This window comes from Cyphellophora europaea (assembly GCF_000365145.1).
Source record: "Cyphellophora europaea CBS 101466 unplaced genomic scaffold supercont1.5, whole genome shotgun sequence".
NCBI lineage: Eukaryota > Fungi > Ascomycota > Eurotiomycetes > Chaetothyriales > Cyphellophoraceae > Cyphellophora > Cyphellophora europaea.
This window is the reverse complement of record NW_008481811.1, coordinates 125791-147276: the sequence shown is the minus strand read 5'-3', so window position 1 is coordinate 147276 and position 21486 is coordinate 125791. Positions and strand designations below refer to the sequence as shown.

Genomic DNA, 21486 nt, shown 5'->3' with positions numbered 1-21486 from the left:
ATGTCCAGGGACCAGTAACGCGCTTCAGTGGCAAGTCTGTTGAACCAAAGAATCATCGTTGCCCTAACATCTCGTGTTGGCTGGTCCCCTCCTAGGGCGTCACTGCTGTTCACCCTCGCCGTGCAGTGCCGATGCTCCACGAACAAGAGCCTGCTGCGAACTTCGGATCTCTGGATTACATCCAAGTGCAGCTACTAGTAATCTTCCAGGATGTTGTGGCGAACAATGGTTGAACCGTTCCCAGATTCCTCCAGCGACCAGCACTGGTACTGTTAGCAATGCCTTGTACCAATGGGAGGGATGCATACCATGCCAGGTGACATACGGATGATTGGCTGGCCAGTATGACTGTCTTCGCACTCAGCTCCAGAGAAGACTGAGTGTTTGAGCTTGATCTGATCAGTTTCAGACGACCGCAATATCGTCTGCGTGCCTTGCAAACGCATATCCAGAAAATCTTCTTCCATGTCCTTGAATACCATCTGCATCACAGGCTCTTCTAGCGGCCAGCGCTTGGCGATGAAAGACTCGGAAACGTAGAAGAAGTGTCCGAGAGAGACTAGGGTCAATTTGGGGAAATTCTGATGCGCCGGGCCTAGCAGCTCATGAGCTTTTGTCCACACATGCCGCCCGTGCAAAGCTTCAAGGTTGAGGTGACGGAGTTCGGTGGTAATAAGATGCGGCACGACTCTCACGAGGGGTGGAAAAGGCGCACGCCGGAGGTCGGGGCAACGATCGGTCTTGATTACCCGGAGAGACAGTTGTTGAGCCGCATGAGGCGTAAACTCATTGCGAAGCAGACGGCAGACCTGGTGTAGGCATATTTCGACCTCGGGTTTGTGGAAACTCTCCATCCAGCCCGAAAGAGTCTCTAAATCGACCGCATCGGTTGGTTTGGAGCGATAGGTTCCGAATAAAAACTTGCATCTTACAGCAGGGATGACCTTATCCGGCGATCTATCAATAATAACTGTGGATGCCGCGTCTTCGCAAAGCATGTCATAAATGCGATATCGGATCTCTGATGGAAGTGTAGTAAGAGTCGTGGGCCGGCTCGCGTCCTGTAGCACGGCTGAGAATTCCTCGGGGGTTGACATTCTGTAGGAAACCCGAGCTGCAACGCAGCGGTGGAAACCTAAGACTATGAAGAAAACGAAGGATGACCTGGGAAGGCGGTCAGGGTGAGCAATGCTGTTAAGGGCAGCGGTGTGGTTTTTGCTACCTCTGGCATCTCCGCCCGCCTTAGCATGGATACGAATACGAACGACTTGTCACAAGTCTAGATGATTTATATAATTTCAATTATACAGTACTTACTATCTTCAAAACCGCACGGGTGTGTTGACAAAATTTACTTGGGAGCTAGGCGATCGCGACTCTCTGCTTCTAAAAAACAATGCACCAAGCCAGCTATGGGTTTTCGTCAACAGAGATAACAGTAGTGCCCCAGGTGAGGTAGCCCCTGAGAGTCGGATGGTAGAATCCATCGTTGACTGACAGTAACTCTCTAGGGATAGGCTCGGAGACCACGCATTACCAAGCGTGAAAACTGCCCGTAAGGTAACTACGCTAGGCAGCTCATCTCACCTCAACATTGGGTAATACTTGTGCTTGTGCTGGTAAGACCGTTGATGCCAAGGCTTGCAGAGTGGGACTGGGCAGCGAAGGTTCAGGCAACAAGTGGTGGACAGCCAATCAGACACTAGCCGCCTCGTGCAGTGAAGGGAGAGTGGGACAAATGCTGGTCAGGCGTCAAGTCAAGTGGTTGAAAGTGGCATCGGTCATGTTCGATCATGGTGAAATCGCTTGGCCGCTAATTATTGCTCATGTACAATTCTGCATCTGCATGTCGCGAATCAAACAGCCGGCTTTGCGACAACGAGTAAAACACTCCAGCCCTGAAGGCTATCATTCAATCTTCTTCCACCGCAGCCCGCTGTAGCCCAAGATTTGGGAAAAGATCTCGTCTCGAAGCAGCAAGTCGTAGACGCAAAGGGTCTCTCCGGCCACTGTTACAAAGTTGAGCCCTTTCATTTCTTTGCTTCGTGTTGGGTTCTCGACCTATTGTGTTGATTTCAGTGGATGTAGGTATGCTTTGTATATGTGCCATACCTTGTGCATGCTATCAAGCTCGTGGTATCTCAGACACCAGCCATCTCCAGCTGGGCCGTTCGGTGAAAGGGAGATCGAACGGGTCGTCACCTTCAATACGCCAGCGGTGCAGTTGTAGTTTCCGATCATGCGGACATTTCCTGCACCGGAAGTACGTTCACTATATGCGGCTGGATCGTCAGCAGCAGCGCCATGGACATCATCTGCAATATAAGACGCTGCTTCCGCCTGCAATCGAGCGATAGCCCACTCGGCTGTAAGTGTTAGCGGCAGCAAGCAGGAGCACGAAGTATCCCACCGTGCGTGGGGATCTTCCACATCAACCAAGTCATCGGCGATGTGAGCAGTCGGTATCGTGGGAACTTGTTCCTAATGGGCTCCATGATGAAGAACATGATTCCTGCCGCGAAGAAGCTCATCTGTACGAGCAGCCAGGTGGGCGCCAAGGTTATCAGTATCACCAAGGCAACGAGTTTGGAGAGCATGATGCGCGTGCGTGGTGGATCGCGCCACTCGTAGAAGCTGGCAGAAATCAGTACCTGGTCTTGGTTCACGGGGTGGAAACCTGCTTCTGGATTCTCTCCAGCACATCTGCCGTGTGTTCTGACCGATGGAGCAGAATGGGTCCTGCCTGGTCAATGACCTGATCGACCCAGCCTCTTGTGCCATATTGCAGTATCAGTTCGGTCAAATCATGCACGCTCGCGTTTTGATTCTCCGCTTTCGTGACTACGCCCCGTAGTTCACTTAGATCGCGGGGGTGCCATCGTCGGTAGAAGACGCCGAAGATTATCAGGAGGATCTATTGCATTAGCCATCTGTGTATGTGACGGAATAGAAACTTACTGCGGCGCGGGTGGTCAAATTGAAAAGCACAAGCACAAAGTATACAACCATGCAAGTTGCGCTCCTCGAGGGATTCTTCCACAGCGAGAGGCCCCGTAGATGCATCATAAGGTCCTGGAACGGCGCAGACACGATTACTACCCTTTCGACGCTTGATGCGAGCAAAGCTTCAGTGGGCTTGGCTCTTTCCGGGGCATCGTTCAGGGGTTCCGCTCCATGGATCTGGAGCTCGTCTTGAAGCAGCTGGGCAGAAGTCAGAATTGTCGAGACCGTCCAACGACTGGCAACCCACCTGTTGGCTGTAGGATATCCAGTGGCTCCATGAATCTCGGAAGCCGGGTAGTTGCGGGTGTGTTGCTGGGTCGTGCAGTCGTTTCACCCTTCTCACATGTCGGTCCATGCTCCAACGAACGAAGGCGTCCTGCCTCGCGTGCTTCAGCTGCGTCAACGTCTCCTGCTCAGCTTCCTGGTTTCCGTCGGTGGCCTCATCAACCTTCTGCTCCTGCCGCAGCAGTATCACACTCGCCCCATGCGGCACTTCCGACCGAGCTACATTCTCCGCAAAGTCGTCTCCGCCTTGATCGCGTGCCACGGTCTGGAGCGCTGATACAGGATGTTGAATGAATTGCTTGATGGGTGGATATTTCTGCCTCGCTCTCAAGTCATGCTCCAGTCTCTCGTCTGAGCCGATGTCCGGGGCGGGTGCCAGTAAAGGAGCGTGTGCTTCTTCAGGCGCGGTCGGCTGGTCAGTGGCGTCTGCTCTCTTGTCCTTAACGGTCCTCTTCAACTTTCTCAGACCATCATGCGGGTGAGCCACGAACGGAAGGAAGGTCAAGTCGCCCAGAGTGCGGCGGATGGATGGTTTGCGGTAATGCGATGTCCCAGCTTGGGGACGAGGGTGGCTCCCTTTCACCTGTGGGCTGACACCAATTTCAGCGCGGTCCAGACCTTGTGATACCATGCCGAAGCCATGTTTGTCGGATTCGGACGCCATCCCACTCACGTATCACCGTCACTTACCCAAAGTCCTGCCGGCGGGCTTCAGTCGAAGCATTTCTGAAAAGGTGGTGGTGGGACTGTAGATGACGTACAACTCCAGAGTAGTCACGCGGTTACACTATTACCTAACAGTGGCTTTTCCACCCTGCCGTGATTTGTTACGGATCACTTCTCCATCAACTACCGATAGGGGTAATTCGCATCTCATGGGGCGCAGTAGATATGCCATTGCTGTTCGCTCTATTTTGAACACGTCCCAGACGCTGGTGAAATGTAGCAGCAATGAACTGCGGTATACCAGTCGGTTCCTTCTCTAGGTCCCTCTTCGTTTCACCCCTGAAGACGAGCGTGTCTCGTCTACATCTTCTCATGGCCCCTTATCCAGCTCTTGTAAGTTGCGCTTCCGCCAATGCCCTTGCTCCCTCCATGATCTGCTTGAAGTCTGCACCGCTGCCTCTTTCCAAGACGTCCTTGGTGCTGTCAAGCAATTCCCTCCGCACCTTCGGCCAGTCGACACCCGCTAGCTTCCCATCCTGCTTCACGATCTTGCCATCGACAAACACCGTATCTACGGCGCTAGCATTCGCGTACAGGACCAGTGCGGCAATTGGATCACTGATGGGCGTCATGCGCGGACTGTCCGTCTTGACAATGAGCAGATCTGCCCGCTTGCCGGGCGTGATGCTGCCGATGTAGTCTTCCATACCTACGGCCCGCGCCCCGCCCATTGTCGCAAAATCCAAGGCCTCCTCGCAACGCACCGGTATCTCCCAGGGGGCCCCGCCCTTGTGAGCCATACTTCTGGCATGGCGCTCCGATTGGAGTAGCAAATGCATCTGTGCAAACATGTCGGGCGGGTTCGAGCATGACACATCGGTTCCAAGGCCGACACGTCGGATGCCTGCTTCTCGGAAGGCAAAGGGGCCGGGTGGCCCCATAGCCATCTGCGGCACGTTAGCCCAGCGATCAAAGCGCCTTTATGCGTGACGACTCACCTGAAGCTCGGTATCAGGTGTTGCTGAGAGGCCACAACCACACTTCTTGATCGCCTCGAGTTCATCGGCTTGGAGGGCTGCCCCGTGGCTGAAAAGCAAGTCTTTGTCGAGCACGCCCTGCTCATTGAGATTCCGAACGGTCCGCAGCCCAAAATCGATCCTGCCTAGTGCCACATGGGATGTGAACATCGCGCTGCCAAGAGAGCGCGCATGCGAGATTTCCTCGATGCCCTGCTCGACGGTCACAACTTCATACTCCGTGCCGGCCACGCCAAAGCGAAGCAAGGTCGTCGGATCATTAGCTGGGAAGAACTGATCTTTGACGCGCTTGGAATCCTCGAGACGCCACTCAGGCTCCGATTGAGGCTTCATTCCCGTGTCGAGCTCGGCCCAGGTCGGCTTGGGATTGGGGTAGAAGCCGTAACAGAAGACGCCCCGGATGTTGGCGTCGAGAAGGCCTTTGACGGCACTATCGGCGTGCTCGGGCGAGTTCATGATGTGGGAGTGATCAACGACGAACGTCGTGCCGTTGTCAATGCACTGCAGAGCACCGCAGTAGTTGCCCAAGTAGGCGTCGTGGGCTGTGTAGCAGCTGCCGTAGACCGTGCGGATGTAGCCGAAGTATTCGAGCTGGGGAGCGTCAGTCAGGAGGAGTCTTCTCATGTCTCGCTGCACTCATCACTTACCAACACAGAGTTCGACATGATGCCGGCTAACTGGGTTTGCCACATATGACGGTGCGTGTCTATGAAGCCAGGACAGATGATGGAGTCGGTGCCGTCGATGATGGTCGCGTCACTAGCAACCTCTAGATTTGGCCCTACATCTTTGATGATGGATCCCTCTATCAGCACGTCGCAGCTACTCTGCACGCCGATCTTGGGATCCATTGACACAACGGTCGCATTGCGAATGAGGTACCTGGACGTCATGACGATTGTGTTTCAGAGGTCGCTAGAAGCTGATCTGGCAGACAGCAACCTGGAACTACTGGTATTTATTGTAGCCGGCGTTGGTGGATCGGTGGCCGCAATGGATGTAGGGTATTCTTGATTTGGTTATGAGCCACTCTTGGCGAGCGTACGAGAAGCCAGCGGTGCACAGTGCTAGCTGACGAACCGAATGCTGGAACACTGCTTTGCTTTATAGCAGAGACGACGCGATCAATTGTCGTATGAGCCAGAGGTTGGCACGATGCAAGTCAATGTAGTAGATCGCACGTTCGCAAATCAACGTTTACAGAATTTCATCTTGCGGATCAGCGTGAGCTGAAGCGGCAGGTAGGGGGCCTTGCGCGTAAATCACCAATCGTTTCAGCTGCACTATGTCAAGCCAAGTCTTGTGCGGGCAGCATACATTAGTCACCGAGGCTGTCTAATAACCACTCTGGTTCCATTTCATCCTCGTCCGGGTCGTGGCTGAGCCGGGATGTTGGCGAGTCTAGCTCGTCTGCTCCATTTGCCGCCACCCTGCCAGCCGTGGCCCTATCAGCGGTTGATGGACTTTCTGTACTAGAGCTGATTGGTACTGGTGCTTGCGTATAATCTGACTGCAACACATTAACGTTCCGATCCGATAGTGTTGGCAGTATTGGCGATGTGCGGGATACCGCAATGTTCAAACGGCGCTCAGCCTCCGATGGATACAAGAGGCTGCCTTCCGGGTTAGGTGACTGGAGTGATATTGTCGGATCTTTCAGATCCGCAAGCGCTTTGTCAAACGATTGCTGTGGTTCAGCCATGCTTGTGACTGCCGACGTCTCGTCGACAAGGAAGCCGCCGCCTGGATCGGATTGTTCGACAACTGCATCGATGTTGCTGTCTTCGAGAACAGCTGGATCGCTTTCTTCAGGCATGAATCCACCACCGAGCTCGTCGTCTTCCGCAAAGAAGCCCCCAGCTCCATGCCCAGGCTGACCGTGGCTCGAGACGGTGTCACTTTCGGGCTGATTGGGGTAAGCGATTGATGGTTCTGGCAACCGAGGCGCTTGATGTGGCGACTCCGTGACCACGACCTCTGAATATGTAGGCTCGGAAGGAAGGCCAGTAAGTAGAACCTTAGAGGTGACGTCCGAAACGACCGATGACTGCGCTTGCTCATCTTCTGCGGGTGCGTCGCCAGCTTCCGGAACAAATCCTCCACCCTCTTCATCGTCGCTTCCATTGTACATGGACACATCATCGTGAATCTCGTCATCATTGCTGTTGCCGTACTCCCGCTGGATGCGTTCCCGAATCCGGAGCGCCGTGAGCCATTTCTTCCAAAGTGCGAGTAGTAATGCACTTCTCTTCTCCTGAGCCTCCGTGCGTGCATCCGTCTGCAGCCCAACAATGACTGCCACCAAGCCAAAGCGTACTTCGGAGGACACAACGACTCCGTTGAGAACAGCAGTGCCCTGTCGGCCCTTGAACTCAAATCCCGTTACTGCTTCCACGTAGTCAACGCCCATCAATTTTGCGGCTCTTGCTGCGAGCTGATGCTGAACGTGGACTGCTCCAGCAGGGATCATTGCTGGTACATAGACATCAATATTGCCAAACGCGTTGCGTGGAATCCGGCCATTGACCACGGGCGGCGGCATGTAAACCTCGGTCTGGAACTCGGCATATAGAGCGGCATCATCTTGAGCGTCAGGATTGTCATCATCAGCATCGATATTGCGCCTGATTTTTCGAACCACTCTCTTCAGCGGGACTTCGCCTTGCTTGACATCTCGACCTCGCCTATACCATGCATCGGACGTGCGGCAAGTGTGAACATCGCTGCGTCGGTAAACACTCTCCAGCTTCTGGCTGTTGTGACCGCTACCAACGGCAGTCTTTCCCACTTCACGTTTTGTATGGATGACTTCGTTCATACGAAGATGCCGCTCCAGAACGTAGATCGGATGGCCCTTGAAGTCTTGGACATTCTTTGGCATACCCTCGGCCTCTGAGCGACGAAGGAGATCAGCATCTTCGATCTCATCTCGACTCTCGGGGAAAGGTTTTGCAAAGTGTGCTAATGTATCATGCCACCAATGCTCGCCGTCTTTGGTACTCTCGACACGTGCTTTGCGAGTTTTGGCGTTGAACCATTGGACATACCGTCTTGTCACATCGCGTGCAGACCCATCATCCTCTATGGCAACAACGTAAGACATTGCGTTCAATGGATCTGATGCGGGCGGCTCGAATCCAGTTTTGGGTTTATTAATGGTATTCCGGACCAACGGATCGAGTGGAATCCACATTGAAGCCGCAGGCGAGAAGACCTCGACCCAATAGACTGGGAAGGCGGAGTCCTTTTGCTTCTTACGGGACGTGCTCACAGTGGAGGTGCCAAAGCTTTGTGTCGGAGCAAAAGAGTACTTTGGCATGGCCTTCTCTGGAGTCTGGCCTTTAGCAGCGGCTGAGAATGGGAGAGCCTGAAGAGAGCAGACTAGGCGTGTCTCAACGGCCACTGAGCGGAGCAACGCGCAGAACATCTGCGCCCCTAGATCTCGCGAACCGCGCTGCGTTTGCGCGGCAGATCTGAAGTCGTCGAAATCCAGATCTTCGGACAAGCCGCTCTCTTTCTCAACCTGAATATCGTCACGCCATGTTGCTCGCCGCATACCCCTCCCGATGGTAGTCCAAGTCGTCCGCCAAAGAAGGCAGATTTCCTCGATGCCCTTGTTGAAAGAATGAGAGCGTTGCAGCTGCGACTTCGATTCATCCTCGTGCAGCAGCTTGACGACCTTGCGGGGGACAAGGGATTTCAACGTTGCTTGCACATCGCCATCCTCGCACCAACGATTTCGACACCACATTGAGAGAAGTAAGAGGAACAGGTGAGCTTTGTGCCACTCTAGGCGCTTTCTCCGTTCTGCGGCTGATACGATCTGGCGTTTGGGAAGACGCTTGGGTGTCTCGACAGGCGCTGACACATCAACAGTGAAGACTTTCTGCTCGGGCTTCTCATCTTCCTCTGAGACCGCCAATTCAACATCTTCAAACTCGATATCGTCGTCAGAATCTTCGAACTCATCGTAGATCACTGGCTGATGATGTTGAGGTTCAGCAGGCTCATCTTCGCTCGGTAGTAGTGCGAAGGCAAGCTCTTCGATAGGCTCTACATGCAATTGGGTACTGTTCACCGGGTCCTCGTCCAATTTTCGGCGCTTAGTTGGCCGAGCGGATGCTCGAGGCGGCCCCGAAGCCTCCGCTTCTGCCAGCATCTCGTGATAGACATCCGGTATGCTTGACTCGGCGACTGGTCGATTTCGTGCTGACCTACGACCCCGTGTGGCCACGGATCTGGCCGCTGCCCTTTTCTTTGGCGGCATGACTTGGGTATAATAATGCGAATACGTACGACTTCATCTCGAGCGGGCAGCTTCCGCAGCGGACGAGCTTATGACCAGGAGCACTGGACTTCCAATCGACGGTGAAACGTTGACAACGCGGGAAGCATACAGGTGCCATGCACGCTGAGTGCCAATTAATGACTAATTGAAAGCCTCTGTTGCTCGTTGAGCGGACTGTGAATCGAATACGCCCTCAGCACGCGAGCGCGACAGCTGACGTCAGTGCCAAGCATTGAGGAAGGCGTCATCACGTGATATCAGTATGGTGTTCAGTATGCCTTGGAGGAACTCGATTTTAATCTAAATGACACCGCTTGCACCGTATCCCACACAAGTGGCAGCCAGAGCTCCAAGATGTGGGCCTTGTAATGCGCTTCACACGAGCCTAACCTGTGCACCTCTCCTCGGGTGGCCGCCAGCCTACACCCAGGCCTTCCATCACGTTCCTCTCCCTCTCCTCCCACGTTTTTCCATTCCCCTCAAGTTCCACTACCGCCCCACTTGCCCGGTCTCTTACTCCGCTACTATCAAATTTCCAACCTTTAACTTTCGCCGCAAACCTCCTAAGATCGCGTTGGAATGTCGTTCCGCCGCTCCAGCCAAGTACCGCACATCCTACCGTGCGCCATGGGCTCAGAATGATGTCGACTCGCCGGTGTATGTTGGAATTCTTCTGTATCGTGCCGCTTTCGCTGTCAAAGTTAGGGTCCTGCCATACGCACAATGCCTTGTCGAGGCTGTCAAAGCCGTGGCCTCCGTGACCCTCACCTCGAAAAGGCAGTGTCTGCTGATCGCGGTCGGACGTTGTGGTCTGAAGCGTGAGAGTGTGCGTGACCCAGCCTTCAATTTCAAGGCTGCGGACAACATCTACCACGAGCTCGTGCGTGACACCCTCGTCGCGGTGCGAGAGGATAACATCCACGTCGCCGCTTTCCTGCTTCCCACGCCGGTAGCCACCGACGATCACACACACCATATCCCGCTCCGTGCCCCAGTCGGATTCCTTGATTCCCTTGCAAGCTCTCGCGTGCCGAAGAATCACTCCAGCGATCGCCTCCACTTCCGCACGAGGGATTCGCTTCGCAAACTCAGCGTAGAACTTTACGCCAATCTGCTGCACTCGATTCAGCGAATTCCAATGATATTCAACAATGTCGTCAAGATCCTTCAAGCCATGGGTATAGTACAGTTTTCGGGCAGTATCCGCGCCCACACCCCAGATTTCGTAGAAGCCTCTCAGTATCGTTAAATCTGGGTCTGCGTCAAGTTGCCGCACATGTGCAATGCTGCGTTCTGCATTCGTATCCGCGCTATCGAACCACTCAAGCCACAACTCCGCGATACGCGAGTTACAGCCTGGTAGTCGCAAGATCTCCGTCTCGCTACTGAGCTCGTGAGGGTAAGCAGCAAGAGCGGCAATAGAGGTAGAGTAGGCGCGCACACCAATGGCGTCGAGAGTCAAAATGCGCGCAAGCTTGATTTTCTGCAGTTGAGAGATGAAGGAATCGTTTGGGCCGGTGAGCAGCGTAGACCGGCAGCAGGCATAAGAGGCGGTGTTGGATTGTGTCGCCCAGGATGGTAGGGCTGGTAACTTTGACGGTGAAGGGCCTCGCGATGAGTTTCCTTCGGCTTCGGAAGTCGTTGTTCGGTGAAGTCTGGGAGGTGGGCGTTTGGTCAGGCTGGGTGCGGTTCGAGAATGGGATGAGAAGGGGCGTGGAGCGGGAGGCGCAGCGGAGGGGACGGCGTGAGTAGAGGATGGACCGGGCGTAGCTTTGATGTAGGTGACGGTGGATGGTATGGGTGGAGGCGTGCTTTCGCCTTTGGGCTTGGTAATTATCTTACCGGCATAGACCACCTGACTTTGGTGCGCAAGCTGAGTGCGCTGCTTAATGCACGCGTCCAGCCATTCTAGCTTGATTACGAGGACGTGAGAGCTCAGATCTGGCCAAATGGGAGTGGAAGGCGGCGAAGGAGGCGGGCCCGGGCTGCTGGTGCCGGAGGACTGGCTGCTGTTGGGATGTTTTCGCTTTCTGCCACGTGCAGCTGGACCGCTTTCGCCCTCTGTTGCCAAGGCGGCTGGAGGCTCACCTGGCTCGGTCCAGATACCTTTCGACCGTAGATCAAAGGCCGCCCTTTTCTTTTGCGATATTCGTGCTAGAAAGACACGGCCCTCGGTCGGGTTGTAAGTGAGCGCGCCACCAGCGGCGTACACAAGATCCTCATATTCGTGTAGCTCCTCCGTCGACAAATGCGTAGAGAGGATGAAGATGGGTGGTGCGGAGCTCAGGTCTAGAGCCGCAGCATGTGGTGGAGGCATCACTGCTAGTCCAAAACACTGATACCCTTAAGCCAGGACTTAGCATTGGTTACCAAGAATTATACCAAGCTTGTCCCTCATCGGCTCTGAGCGACTCAGACTGCCCGATACATACAAACAATTGCCTGAAGCGCTCAAGAGTATCGCCCCAGGGATGGTAACGGTGCTTGTCGAATCGCGATCCTGGGTGAGGCGTATGACACGACTCGGAGAGTGACATCATGCGGACTCGAGGATGAATGTTCCGAATACGCGGTGAAGGTGAAGAATAACAGGACAGCTACCTTTTGCAGCAAGCTACATCGTGGACGTATCCTAAAGCCGCACTTCAACCTCAGTTGAAAGGCTGGTTTGACGAGTGGAAGTAGTGAAGTCGAGCTGCTACTACAGTAGAGAAGACGTTGGGCGCGTGGTGGAGCTGAAGCCTCATGGCTCCTTCGTCCCGCCCTAGGCGCCTACGCTCGCCGCCTGGTTTGCCTTCCACGCCCCTGACTGACACTTCTCCTCGCAGTCAAACCAGAGGCACGTATGCTTGAGCTCCTGAAATATGAGGCTCTCGGATCCACGCCGTACATTGGGTCAATTTGATCTGCCATGAAGTTGCTAGGCTGCAAGCCATGGCACTGGCACCCAATGTCATCGCGCTTGGTGGTGGGTGCAGTCGATCCGCCTACCGAGAGGAGACTTGATCTGTTCTCTCCAAGTCCTCGATGTGTCATAGTGCTGCTGTAAATTATGCTGCAGTCCTTTTGAGTCGTGCCGGCCGGCGTAGGATGTCCACGAAGCGGAGCCAGAGACAATGCCGTATTTTGATATCAGTCATGAAGGCGAGGACGAGTCGCAGGGGACTCGTGATGATGATTCGGAGTTTCGTGAGGACTCATGTGATGAGGATGGCGATGATGGTGGTGGTGATAGTGAAAACATAAGAGCTATCCGTTAATAAAGAAATAGATATTGCTGGCTGCCGTAACGTGAGCTCAATTTTGGACACTACATGATATAAAGATACATTTTATGGTTGAGTAGCACCCACCAAAGTTCCACCTCGCGATGCGCAAACATGACAAGTACCCAAGTGCTTCCACATACCAATACACTGACGGACCGGCTATGCTTCGACCTCCCCAGTTCCAAAGCCACCCCACCCGTCAAACTCATCCGCAAACCTGACTGCGCATTTCAGGAACCACTCGTCCTTGTCGCCCCAGGTCTTTGCCGCCTCCATCATGGCTCTGCAGCCCTTGACGAAATGCGCGTCATACTTGTGCCCACCTTTCATGGCCGTGTCGCGCACAAAGGTCCAGTCTCGGCCCTTGAGGTCGTAGGACTTCTGAGCCTCGCCGGCCTCGAGCAGTGAGGGACGCAGTTGGGCGACGTAGATGGCTAGCGTGATGAAGAACCACTGCTTGACGAGGCGGACGTGGGTGTTGGCTGGGAAGAATGGGAGGAGGATGCGGATCGCGTGTGAGGTGGTCAGCAGGTGGACGAGGAAAAAGTCGTAGCCGTGACCAGGCGATGGAAGATGTGGGGAGGTGGAGATCAAGAGGAGAGATGCCAGATGCTGGGATTGTGTGAACTGCTTAGTGGGATCGGTGATGGTCCAGCTGTGAAAGTAGGACATGAGGATGTCGGCCAGCTCGGGATTGTTGAGAAGGTCCGTGAGGTTGGTGCTGCCGGGGGCTGAAAAGACATTGTCAAACCGCTTATCGGCATCAACGCGATTGAAGATTTCGAGCAGGTCGGTGGTGGAGTTTTTGATGTGTTTTGGAGGCTTCTGAGTGGAAAGTGAAGCTATCTTTGCATCATAGCAGGTGGCAGCGAGGCCGAGGGCCTCCATAACGACCTCACGAGATGTCAATTCGTAGCCATAGCCTAGATGAATAAGAGGGTGACCCAGGCCACCGACAAGGCAGTCGAATATTGGATAAGGGGCATCGGAAGACTTGTCGCCTGATTCGAAGAGGTATTTGTTGACAACAGCTTTCCAGTCGTACCCATTTTCAACAAGTTGATCCTCGAAGAAGTCGACCCATGCTCGTTGGTAATTGCGTTTGGCGAGCTGGTCTCTATGATCGTGTTCGGCTATTTCAGACGGGGAGTCCTCCCAGGGTTCAAGATTGTCGTGCTTGGAGATATCCTCATAGACATCGTTGAGGTGGTCTGCATCGGACTTGAGCAAGTAAGCGCTGCCTAGGATATGAGGAGAGTGATTGTGGAAACGCAGATGGTTATACAGGATTGAATGTTGGGCATGGTTGAGCTTGAGTAGATGTTTGAGGCGGCGACCTGATTTGTCCGCTGCCGTCTCGATATCGTGAATCTCAACAGAGCCAACATTAATGCCAGAGCTTCCACCGAGCCCGGCATAGGACAGGAGAGATGAGAGCATGCTTAGATGGGTGTCATTCAGGTTCCCAAGAGACCACACAGCGTTCTACCTCATGGTGTGAGGTATTTAGGCGGGCCGTGCTCGTATGGTTTGAGTGAGAGCCCCCGCATGACGATATGCTGCATATTCGTTGGGCAAGGCTGGGCGGCGAGGCAACGAGGCTGCCGGATGCAATGTCTTGCGCTTCCGGCGAGAAGTATTGGGCGTGTCTTTGCGCAGCCAACTTACAGCATTAGCTTGATCACGGTTATCCGTGTGTTGTTTGCAGCAGTTGACGCGTCCTTGTGGGAGGGGAAGCCAACGTCCAAGGCTGAGGATCCAGCTATCTTTAGGCGGCGATCGCGGACTCCAGGCGTGGCTCCCAGGCGACTTGGCGGTGAACTGGTCCCTGAATTTTGGGGAAGGGTCCACCCGAAAGTCTGCCTGGCTACCACTTGATATTGAACTTCACCTGCGGTGCAACGCATGAGCTGCCCGCTTGGCTGCGATACCGCTGCGACTCACAGGGACGCCTGCTACGCCTGGCATTCCGCAATGCTTTCCAATGGCTTCACGTCCTGCCAAAAGGCAGCGAAGGTCAACTCGAGTGCTTTCGGACGACGATGACGAATACCCACCTGCTTCTGATCTGCCGGTCCGAACTCCTAAGGCTCAGAGACAGCTCTCACTCGACAACGGAGGCGGAGCAATTACGCTTTCTCCCAGCTCTACGCGCACACACAGTCTGCAATCAACACCAAAGAAGAGCGGTAAAGCATCACCAAGGACCAGCCCAGACAAAACACGAAAGAGTACACGGTTGAAGGAGCCTGAGATTTCCAAATCGCTGCACAGCTTCTTTGGGAAAGCCTCGGAAGAACAAAGATGGCAACGAAACAAGTCAAATACGCCCGAGGTCGTTCTAGCCGGCGACGACCTCGATGCGATCGTGGATGATGACCTGTCGGACGAAGCCCTACTGGCTTTGGAAGAGTCTGCCAGCAGCACAAGTGCACTCGATAGGCGGAAATCTATGATCAAGCCTGTAACCAATGGGATGGGCACATCGAATGGGAGGAAGTTTGTCAAACCCTCGATACCTTTCAAGAGGCCAAACGCGCCATCTGAAAGCCCGTCTGTGAGAACTGAACAGGAGTCTTTCGGCCCATGGTCGGAGCGATACGGTCCGACAAAACTCGATGAACTCGCCATACACAAGAAGAAAGTGTCTGACGTACAACAATGGCTTGACGGTGTCACTTCTGGCCGGCTCCGCCAGAGGCTACTGGTGTTGAAAGGCCCTGCAGGCAGTGGGAAGACTGCCACGGTGGGGCTGATTGCAAGGGAACTTGGTCTGAGCCCCGTCTTTTGGCAGAATCCAGGGGTGGTCGACACTGCTACAGGTGGCTCTGTGGCCGCGCAGTTCGATGACTTCCTCAATCGTGGCGGGCAGTTTGGAACTCTGGGCCTCACTGCTGCTCACGACACCGAAACAGCCGCCGCTGCGGAAAGGCAGCTACTGATTGTTGAAGAGTTTCCAACATCGATGGCGAGATCGGCAGAGTCCTTCCGCACGGTTGTCAGTCGCTTTCTTGCTCGAGGAAGCCCAGGTCCTGCACAGCCCTTCAAGAACGTGCAACACAGCAGTGTGCCGACATTTCCCGTTGTCATGATCATTTCAGAAACACTGCTCAGTTCATCTACAGCTTTCTCTGATAGCTTTACTGCTCATCGTCTACTTGGCCCCGAAATTCTCAACCATTCCTCTACCAATGTTATCGAGTTCAATCCGGTGGCACAAACTTTTATCCACAAAGCACTTGATCTGGTAGTCAGGAAGGAGGCTCGAGATTCTCTGCGGAGACGGATCCCCGGCCCTGCAGTGATGCAGCGTTTAGCAGAGATGGGCGATGTCCGCAATGCTGTGAACGCTCTCGAGTTTCTGTGTGTACGAAACGACAGTAGTTCGGACTGGTCTGGCACTGTTGCTGGTAAATCGAAAAAGTCTGCCAAAGACTCTGCAAACCTGACCGCGATGGAACGCGACTCCTTGAAGCTTGTCAGTCAGCGAGAGACCACGCTTGATATGTTCCATGCTGCGGGCAAGGTTGTGTATAACAAGCGCGAAGATCCACGGGTAGCAGATCTGAAAGCTGAACCACCACCTAAGCCACCCGATCATCTTATGCATCTCTACACTCCGAAAGTATCACAAGTCGACATCGAAGCACTGTTCAACGAGACCGGCACTGACATTCAAACATTCATCTCGTCCCTGCATGAAAACTATGCTCTGTCCTGTAATGGCGACTCTTTCGTTGAGACGTTCACCAATTGCGCTGCGGCACTCTCAGTAAGCGACACACTCAACCCCGAGTCCCGAAGGTCTCTCCGCAGTAAGACAGGCAATGCTGCAGTCAACTATTCAGCAATGCAGACGGGCGGCACGGACTCCTTGAGGCAAGATGAGATCAGCTTCAATGTGGCTGCACGGGGTCTTCTCTTTCACCTGCCACATCCGGTCAACCGTGCAGCTCCCAGTAGCGGCAGAAGTGCCGATAAGTTCAAGATGTTCTATCCCACGAGCTTGAGATTGTGGAGACCTACGGAAGAAGTCGATTCCCTCATCTCGTTGTTCACCCATGACAAGAGCCTGTTAAACGAAGGCCTACAGTCTTCGGTCGGCGGCGTGGCCAGCTGGAAGAATACCAGCTTTGGTCCGTCTCATTCAGCTCTAGAAGATCTGGCAGACGAAACAGTTCCGCCAAGGAGAGCTCTGCCTTCGCGCGATGACCTTGTTGCCGATGTATTGCCATACCTGGCTCGCATCAAGTTGGCCCGGAAGGAAGATACCAAGCTCATCGACCGCATCACGCAGATCCAAAATCTCAGTATGCCACTCTCAGGCGAAGAGCCAGATGATGAGCAACCCAAGGAGGAGATCATCGTGGGAGCAACCAAAGTCCGAGGCAGTTTCTCAACAGCAGCAGCAACCTCTCAGTTGAGACGGCCAGCTGGAAGCGTAACCCCCAATCAGATGGCGGCGCCACTCAGTCGAGGAAGCCAGAGCAGAGGAGACGACAGCACGAGCAGCCAGATGGAGAACCTGTTCCTTGCAGATGACGATATAATCGATGATTGAGCCGGAACAAGGCGTTCAGGATTAAAGGGAAAATGCAGTGTACAGGCCTCGGTAGTCTAGATGGTCTTGTCCAGCGACGTGGGATAGTAGGAGTTGACGGTACACTTGGACGCCGAACATAAAATATACCAACAGTCAGTAGCAAAAGTTCCGATCGTGGTGAAACACGTCAGAGGGATGTTCGCACTCGATAAAGCAGATCTATTCCGTTTCTTTTGTTAGTCCTACATACCATTGCCGACATACTGCGGCCGCAACGCCCAATCCACCATGATGCGTGTTGGCTGTACGACCGACTATCTGTCCGCCCAGCCAGCCAGCTTGGTAGCTAATCTGCATTGCTCCAGTCTGTCACATTTTCATTCGTAGCCCAGCTTCCGCTTCACTTTCACGCAACCTTCTTCTTCCCAATACTCGTATCCAGCTGGCCCACGGCCCACAGGACGACAAAGACGGCCACGAAGCCCGCAACGATGGAGAGGGGTTTGCGCAGCGCCGCCGCGGTCGTGTATTCATACGTGACCAGCAGCTCGGCGTCACGGATCTCGTCTACCACATTTCTGGCCTTGAGGGTCAGGCGCGTGCGGCCCAGTGTGGTGTCCATAAAGGTCTTGGTGGTGCCTTCTTCGACTTCGAAGTCGGGGAGGGAGGGGCCGACGATCTCGTGGGACTGGATTGTGGCGCCTTCGGGGAGGAGGACGTCGAGGGAGTAGGCGCCGATGGAGAGACCTTCTGGATTAACGGGCGGGCTTAGTAGTGGGGCGCGTAGGACGTATGTTGACGGCTTGGCGGCCAGGGCGCGCACGTAGCTGCTCAGAGGCGCGTTCCAGCCGATGCGGAAGGTGTAGTTCCATCCGCCGAACAGCGGGTAGCGCGGCTTGAGCTCCAGGTTCGCTGGGCGGGTGGGCGAGGTGCGGGGTGTGGGTCGGAAACGAGAGGTGGATACGTTGCCGATGTCGTCCGTGTAGTAGGGGTCCGCGGACAGGGCAGGAAGGGCGAGGTTGAGTTGGCGTAGGGCAGGGGTGGATATCTGGTTGGATTGGACGTAGAAGTTCTGGGTGGCCCAAGAAACGCGGCTGAAGTGATTCGAGAGGTGAGCGCCGGTGTTGGTGAGCGCGTAGTGGTCTTCTGTAGCTAGGTTACCACCCCAGTGGGAGACCTCGAGGGAACGGCTGAGGGTGGTGGATAGCAGAACGGGTTTGGTGAACTCGTAGCGAACGGTCACAGGATGAGAAGTAAACGGTGGTGTAGTAGTGTCGTATGGCCCGTAGGTCAGCGCAGAGCCCTCCTTGGTGGGATCGGCGGACTTTGTAAGGCCCTTGGTCGTGCTATACTCCGGCACATCGGCTGAGGGGCTTTTAAGCTTCGTCTTCTGCTTGAGGGTTGGATAAGCGGAAGGGAAATAGGCGGAGAAGGAGTATGTCAGATACTGCTTCTCATCTTGCTTGATGGCTGCCGGGAGGGGCATGAGGGAGTTGAGGAGGTGGTAGGAGATGGAGAGTGTAATCGAGTCCTCGGATTGGACAGGCGTCGGGAGGTGAATGACGAAGTACTGCGTAGGCCTGCTGATGTTAGAGCTTTGCCTCACATGTACCAACACACTCACTTCGATGACACATCTCCGTCCAGTACAGCAGCCAGCGCTGCGGTAGTCACCTTGAACTTGGTCTTGGTGTCGTCGTTGCGATTCCGCACCTCAAACCCTCCAACATTGCCAATGACATCGTAATCAAATGGGAAGTAGTATTCAGACTGTGGCGACTTGTCCGTATTCTTGATAACCAGATTCACTGTCTCGCGGACATAGCTTTTCTCAAGATTGGTGTTGCGCACCAGGTTGGCGTTCTCCCATACCTGCGGAGGCTTGAAGTCTCCCTGCAGTATTTGTCGGGTCGATTGCGGTGTGGTGAGGTTGGACTCTGCTAATGAGGTGCCGAGCAGCAGCGATATCGCCGCTCCCAGTACGCCGAGCCTCATTCTGTTGGCATTGATCGGACGGAATCGAGCATTGGATTACCGCAACATGTTCAAGATGCCAGATATAAGGGTCGCGTTGAAGGCATCCAATCACAAGCGGTGCTTCGTAGCCTCGCCTTGGCGTGTACGGTGCGCGGTGCGGCCATCATGATTCACTTTGACACAACATCGAACGACACTTCTCCGACTTCATTTGACTCGGCTGCCACTAATGTGGCGCTGCAGCTGTGAGATAGACTGCGTGGACGCATGGGACTCAGGAACCCTAGTCAAGCCAGTCTAGAGCAGACCACCAACGGTGCATGCGTCTTGAGCCACCTATTCAGCAGCATTGCGAACTCCGAATTTCGGCAGCGAATTTGGCCGCGACCATGATCAGGCGTGCTACGAGATCCGAATTCATGGTTGCTCGGGGAAAGTCCGGCTGCAGATGGCAATACTTACTCCCTCCCGCGACACCGGACACACAGCTCTTAAAGTGTAATGATGAATAAGTCCCGCTACGCGCCCGCTACGCGGCCGCAGAGGGTCTTCGTTGCTTGAAGCCGTTCACTGACTGGCTTTATGCCATGTCCAATGCTCCGTCAACGGAATGTAGAGCTGACTATATAGACATGTCACAATGACATCTCCCCTGAGAACTATTCCTCCAACATCCAACCCAACCAGAGTATCTAAGCCATAACATCATGTCAGAAACACTGCAACCACCAGCAGCTGTCACAAAGCAACTCGCCCACTGGATCTCTTCCACCACGAGCGCCGACATCCCATCCGAGAATCTCACACGGGTCAAACATCTCATCCTCGACGGCATCGCCTGCGCCATCGTCGCCGCCCACCTCCCCTGGTCCACCACCGCAACCCGCGCCATCACCAGCGCCGAGCCCTCCGGCCCCTGCACCGTCATCGGCTGGCAGGATCACACGCTGGGGCCGCTGGCCGCATGTCTCCTCAACAGCACCTTCATTCAAGGCTTCGAACTAGATGACTACCACTCTCGCGCCCCACTCCACAGTAATTCCCTTCTGATCCCCGCCCTGCTCGCTGCAATCGAATCCCCCCTGTCGACAGGCCAGACCATCACCGGCCGGGATTTCCTGCGTGCCTACGCCGTCGGCCTCGAAGTCGGGCCGCGCGTTGGTCTCGCCCTGCACGGCAACGACCTGTTGACCCGGGGTTGGCACTCGGGCGCGGTTCAGGGGCCCAGCGCCGCTGCAGCCGCAGTCTCCAATCTGCTTGGTCTGAACGCGCAGCGGACCGAGTGGGCCTTGGGCATCGCGTGCACACAGGCAGGCGGCCTGATGAGCGCGCAGTTCGGCAGCGATGCGAAGCGGATGCAGCACGGATTCGCGGCGCGCAACGGGCTGCTGGGCGTGATATTGGCGAAAGAGGGGTACACGGGCATCGAAGACGTGTACGAGCGCGACTACGGCGGGTTCCTGAGCTGCTTTGGTCAAGGAATGGTGGAGGGACGAGACCAGCCTTTTGTCGCCCACGAGCTGGTCAAAGGTCTCGGCGAGGTCTGGGAGATCGAGGGCGTGCGCGTCAAGCTGCACGCCGCGATGGCGGGCCTGCACTCGACCATCGACTGCATCGAAGACCTGCAGAAACGCCACCCCGAGCACTTCGCCGATGGTGGCAAGCTCGACCAGATCGACCAGATCGTCACCGCGCACGGCGACGCCATGTACCACCACGGCGGCTGGATCGCGCCCGAGCACGAGCCCCTGTCCTCGACGGCCGCGCAGATGTCGATCCAGTACGCCGCGGCCGCGCAGCTGCTGGACCGCGAGGTCCTCATGGACCAGTACGGCGCCGACAAGCTGAACCGCCCGGCCATCCGGCAGTTGATGAAGAAGGTGAAGCCCACGCACACCACCGAGTTCGACAAGGATCCCACCAAGGTGTTCGCCACGCACGCCACCGTGCGCTTCAGAGACGGCTCGACGGTGGAGACGGAGGTGGCGGCGCCGAGGGGCCAGCAGCCGCCGGTCAGCAATGAGGAGATCGTGGATAAGTGGCGGCGGCTGGTGCGCGACGTGCTGGACGAGGAGCGCAGAGCGCAGATCGAGCAGGTGGTCTTAGACCTGGAGGAGGCGGCGGATTTGCGCCCGTTGTTGGCCCTGTTGAGGGGGGATGTGCGGTGTCCGATTAGGGTTGAGGGGACGGATGGTTGATGTGGGTTTCACGACGTTGATTGGGCTTGGAAAGGAGTTAAAAGGGCGAGCGAGGCTGCTCAAGGAATAGTGAAGCCCTGCAGAGCAGTGGGTGCTTGGCGTTGGCGTTGGCTCATCGAACGCAGGGTTCAGGGACAGACTGGCTGGGGTTTTGTTTCTGCTGTCTCGGTTTTCGGTGGGAGATTGACGATTCCGGATCCGGCGAGCTCGAGGTGAGTCT

General features: G+C 55.1%; 9 protein-coding genes across 9 annotated transcripts; 2 read left to right on the top strand and 7 right to left on the bottom strand.

Annotated features, from left to right (window-relative positions):
- Positions 1-194: 194 nt before the first annotated feature.
- Positions 195-1097, bottom strand: HMPREF1541_05333 (uncharacterized protein; the record flags this gene model as incomplete). Its single annotated transcript, XM_008719674.1, has 2 exons — positions 195-263; positions 309-1097. The coding sequence occupies 2 exons, from the start codon at positions 1095-1097 to the stop codon at positions 195-197; spliced, it is 858 nt and encodes a 285-aa protein (XP_008717896.1).
- An 811-nt stretch (positions 1098-1908) lies between these two features.
- On the bottom strand, positions 1909-3952 carry HMPREF1541_05332 (uncharacterized protein; the record flags this gene model as incomplete). The annotated part of the gene is made up of 6 exons (XM_008719673.1): positions 1909-2061; positions 2113-2366; positions 2411-2634; positions 2667-2914; positions 2959-3201; positions 3251-3952. The coding sequence occupies 6 exons, from the start codon at positions 3950-3952 to the stop codon at positions 1909-1911; spliced, it is 1824 nt and encodes a 607-aa protein (XP_008717895.1).
- Positions 3953-4334: 382 nt separating this feature from the next.
- HMPREF1541_05331 (uncharacterized protein) lies at positions 4335-5884 on the bottom strand (the record flags this gene model as incomplete). The annotated part of the gene is made up of 3 exons (XM_008719672.1): positions 4335-4901; positions 4953-5582; positions 5639-5884. The coding sequence occupies 3 exons, from the start codon at positions 5882-5884 to the stop codon at positions 4335-4337; spliced, it is 1443 nt and encodes a 480-aa protein (XP_008717894.1).
- A 425-nt stretch (positions 5885-6309) lies between these two features.
- Positions 6310-9258, bottom strand: HMPREF1541_05330 (uncharacterized protein; the record flags this gene model as incomplete). Its single annotated transcript, XM_008719671.1, has 1 exon — positions 6310-9258. The coding sequence occupies one exon, from the start codon at positions 9256-9258 to the stop codon at positions 6310-6312; it is 2949 nt and encodes a 982-aa protein (XP_008717893.1).
- A 406-nt stretch (positions 9259-9664) lies between these two features.
- On the bottom strand, positions 9665-11596 carry HMPREF1541_05329 (uncharacterized protein; the record flags this gene model as incomplete). Its single annotated transcript, XM_008719670.1, has 1 exon — positions 9665-11596. The coding sequence occupies one exon, from the start codon at positions 11594-11596 to the stop codon at positions 9665-9667; it is 1932 nt and encodes a 643-aa protein (XP_008717892.1).
- A 1111-nt stretch (positions 11597-12707) lies between these two features.
- HMPREF1541_05328 (uncharacterized protein) lies at positions 12708-13988 on the bottom strand (the record flags this gene model as incomplete). Its single annotated transcript, XM_008719669.1, has 1 exon — positions 12708-13988. The coding sequence occupies one exon, from the start codon at positions 13986-13988 to the stop codon at positions 12708-12710; it is 1281 nt and encodes a 426-aa protein (XP_008717891.1).
- Positions 13989-14532: 544 nt separating this feature from the next.
- HMPREF1541_05327 (uncharacterized protein) lies at positions 14533-17109 on the top strand (the record flags this gene model as incomplete). The annotated part of the gene is made up of 1 exon (XM_008719668.1): positions 14533-17109. The coding sequence occupies one exon, from the start codon at positions 14533-14535 to the stop codon at positions 17107-17109; it is 2577 nt and encodes an 858-aa protein (XP_008717890.1).
- A 388-nt stretch (positions 17110-17497) lies between these two features.
- On the bottom strand, positions 17498-19086 carry HMPREF1541_05326 (uncharacterized protein; the record flags this gene model as incomplete). The annotated part of the gene is made up of 2 exons (XM_008719667.1): positions 17498-18671; positions 18716-19086. The coding sequence occupies 2 exons, from the start codon at positions 19084-19086 to the stop codon at positions 17498-17500; spliced, it is 1545 nt and encodes a 514-aa protein (XP_008717889.1).
- Positions 19087-19775: 689 nt separating this feature from the next.
- Positions 19776-21266, top strand: HMPREF1541_05325 (uncharacterized protein; the record flags this gene model as incomplete). Its single annotated transcript, XM_008719666.1, has 1 exon — positions 19776-21266. The coding sequence occupies one exon, from the start codon at positions 19776-19778 to the stop codon at positions 21264-21266; it is 1491 nt and encodes a 496-aa protein (XP_008717888.1).
- Positions 21267-21486: the final 220 nt, after the last annotated feature.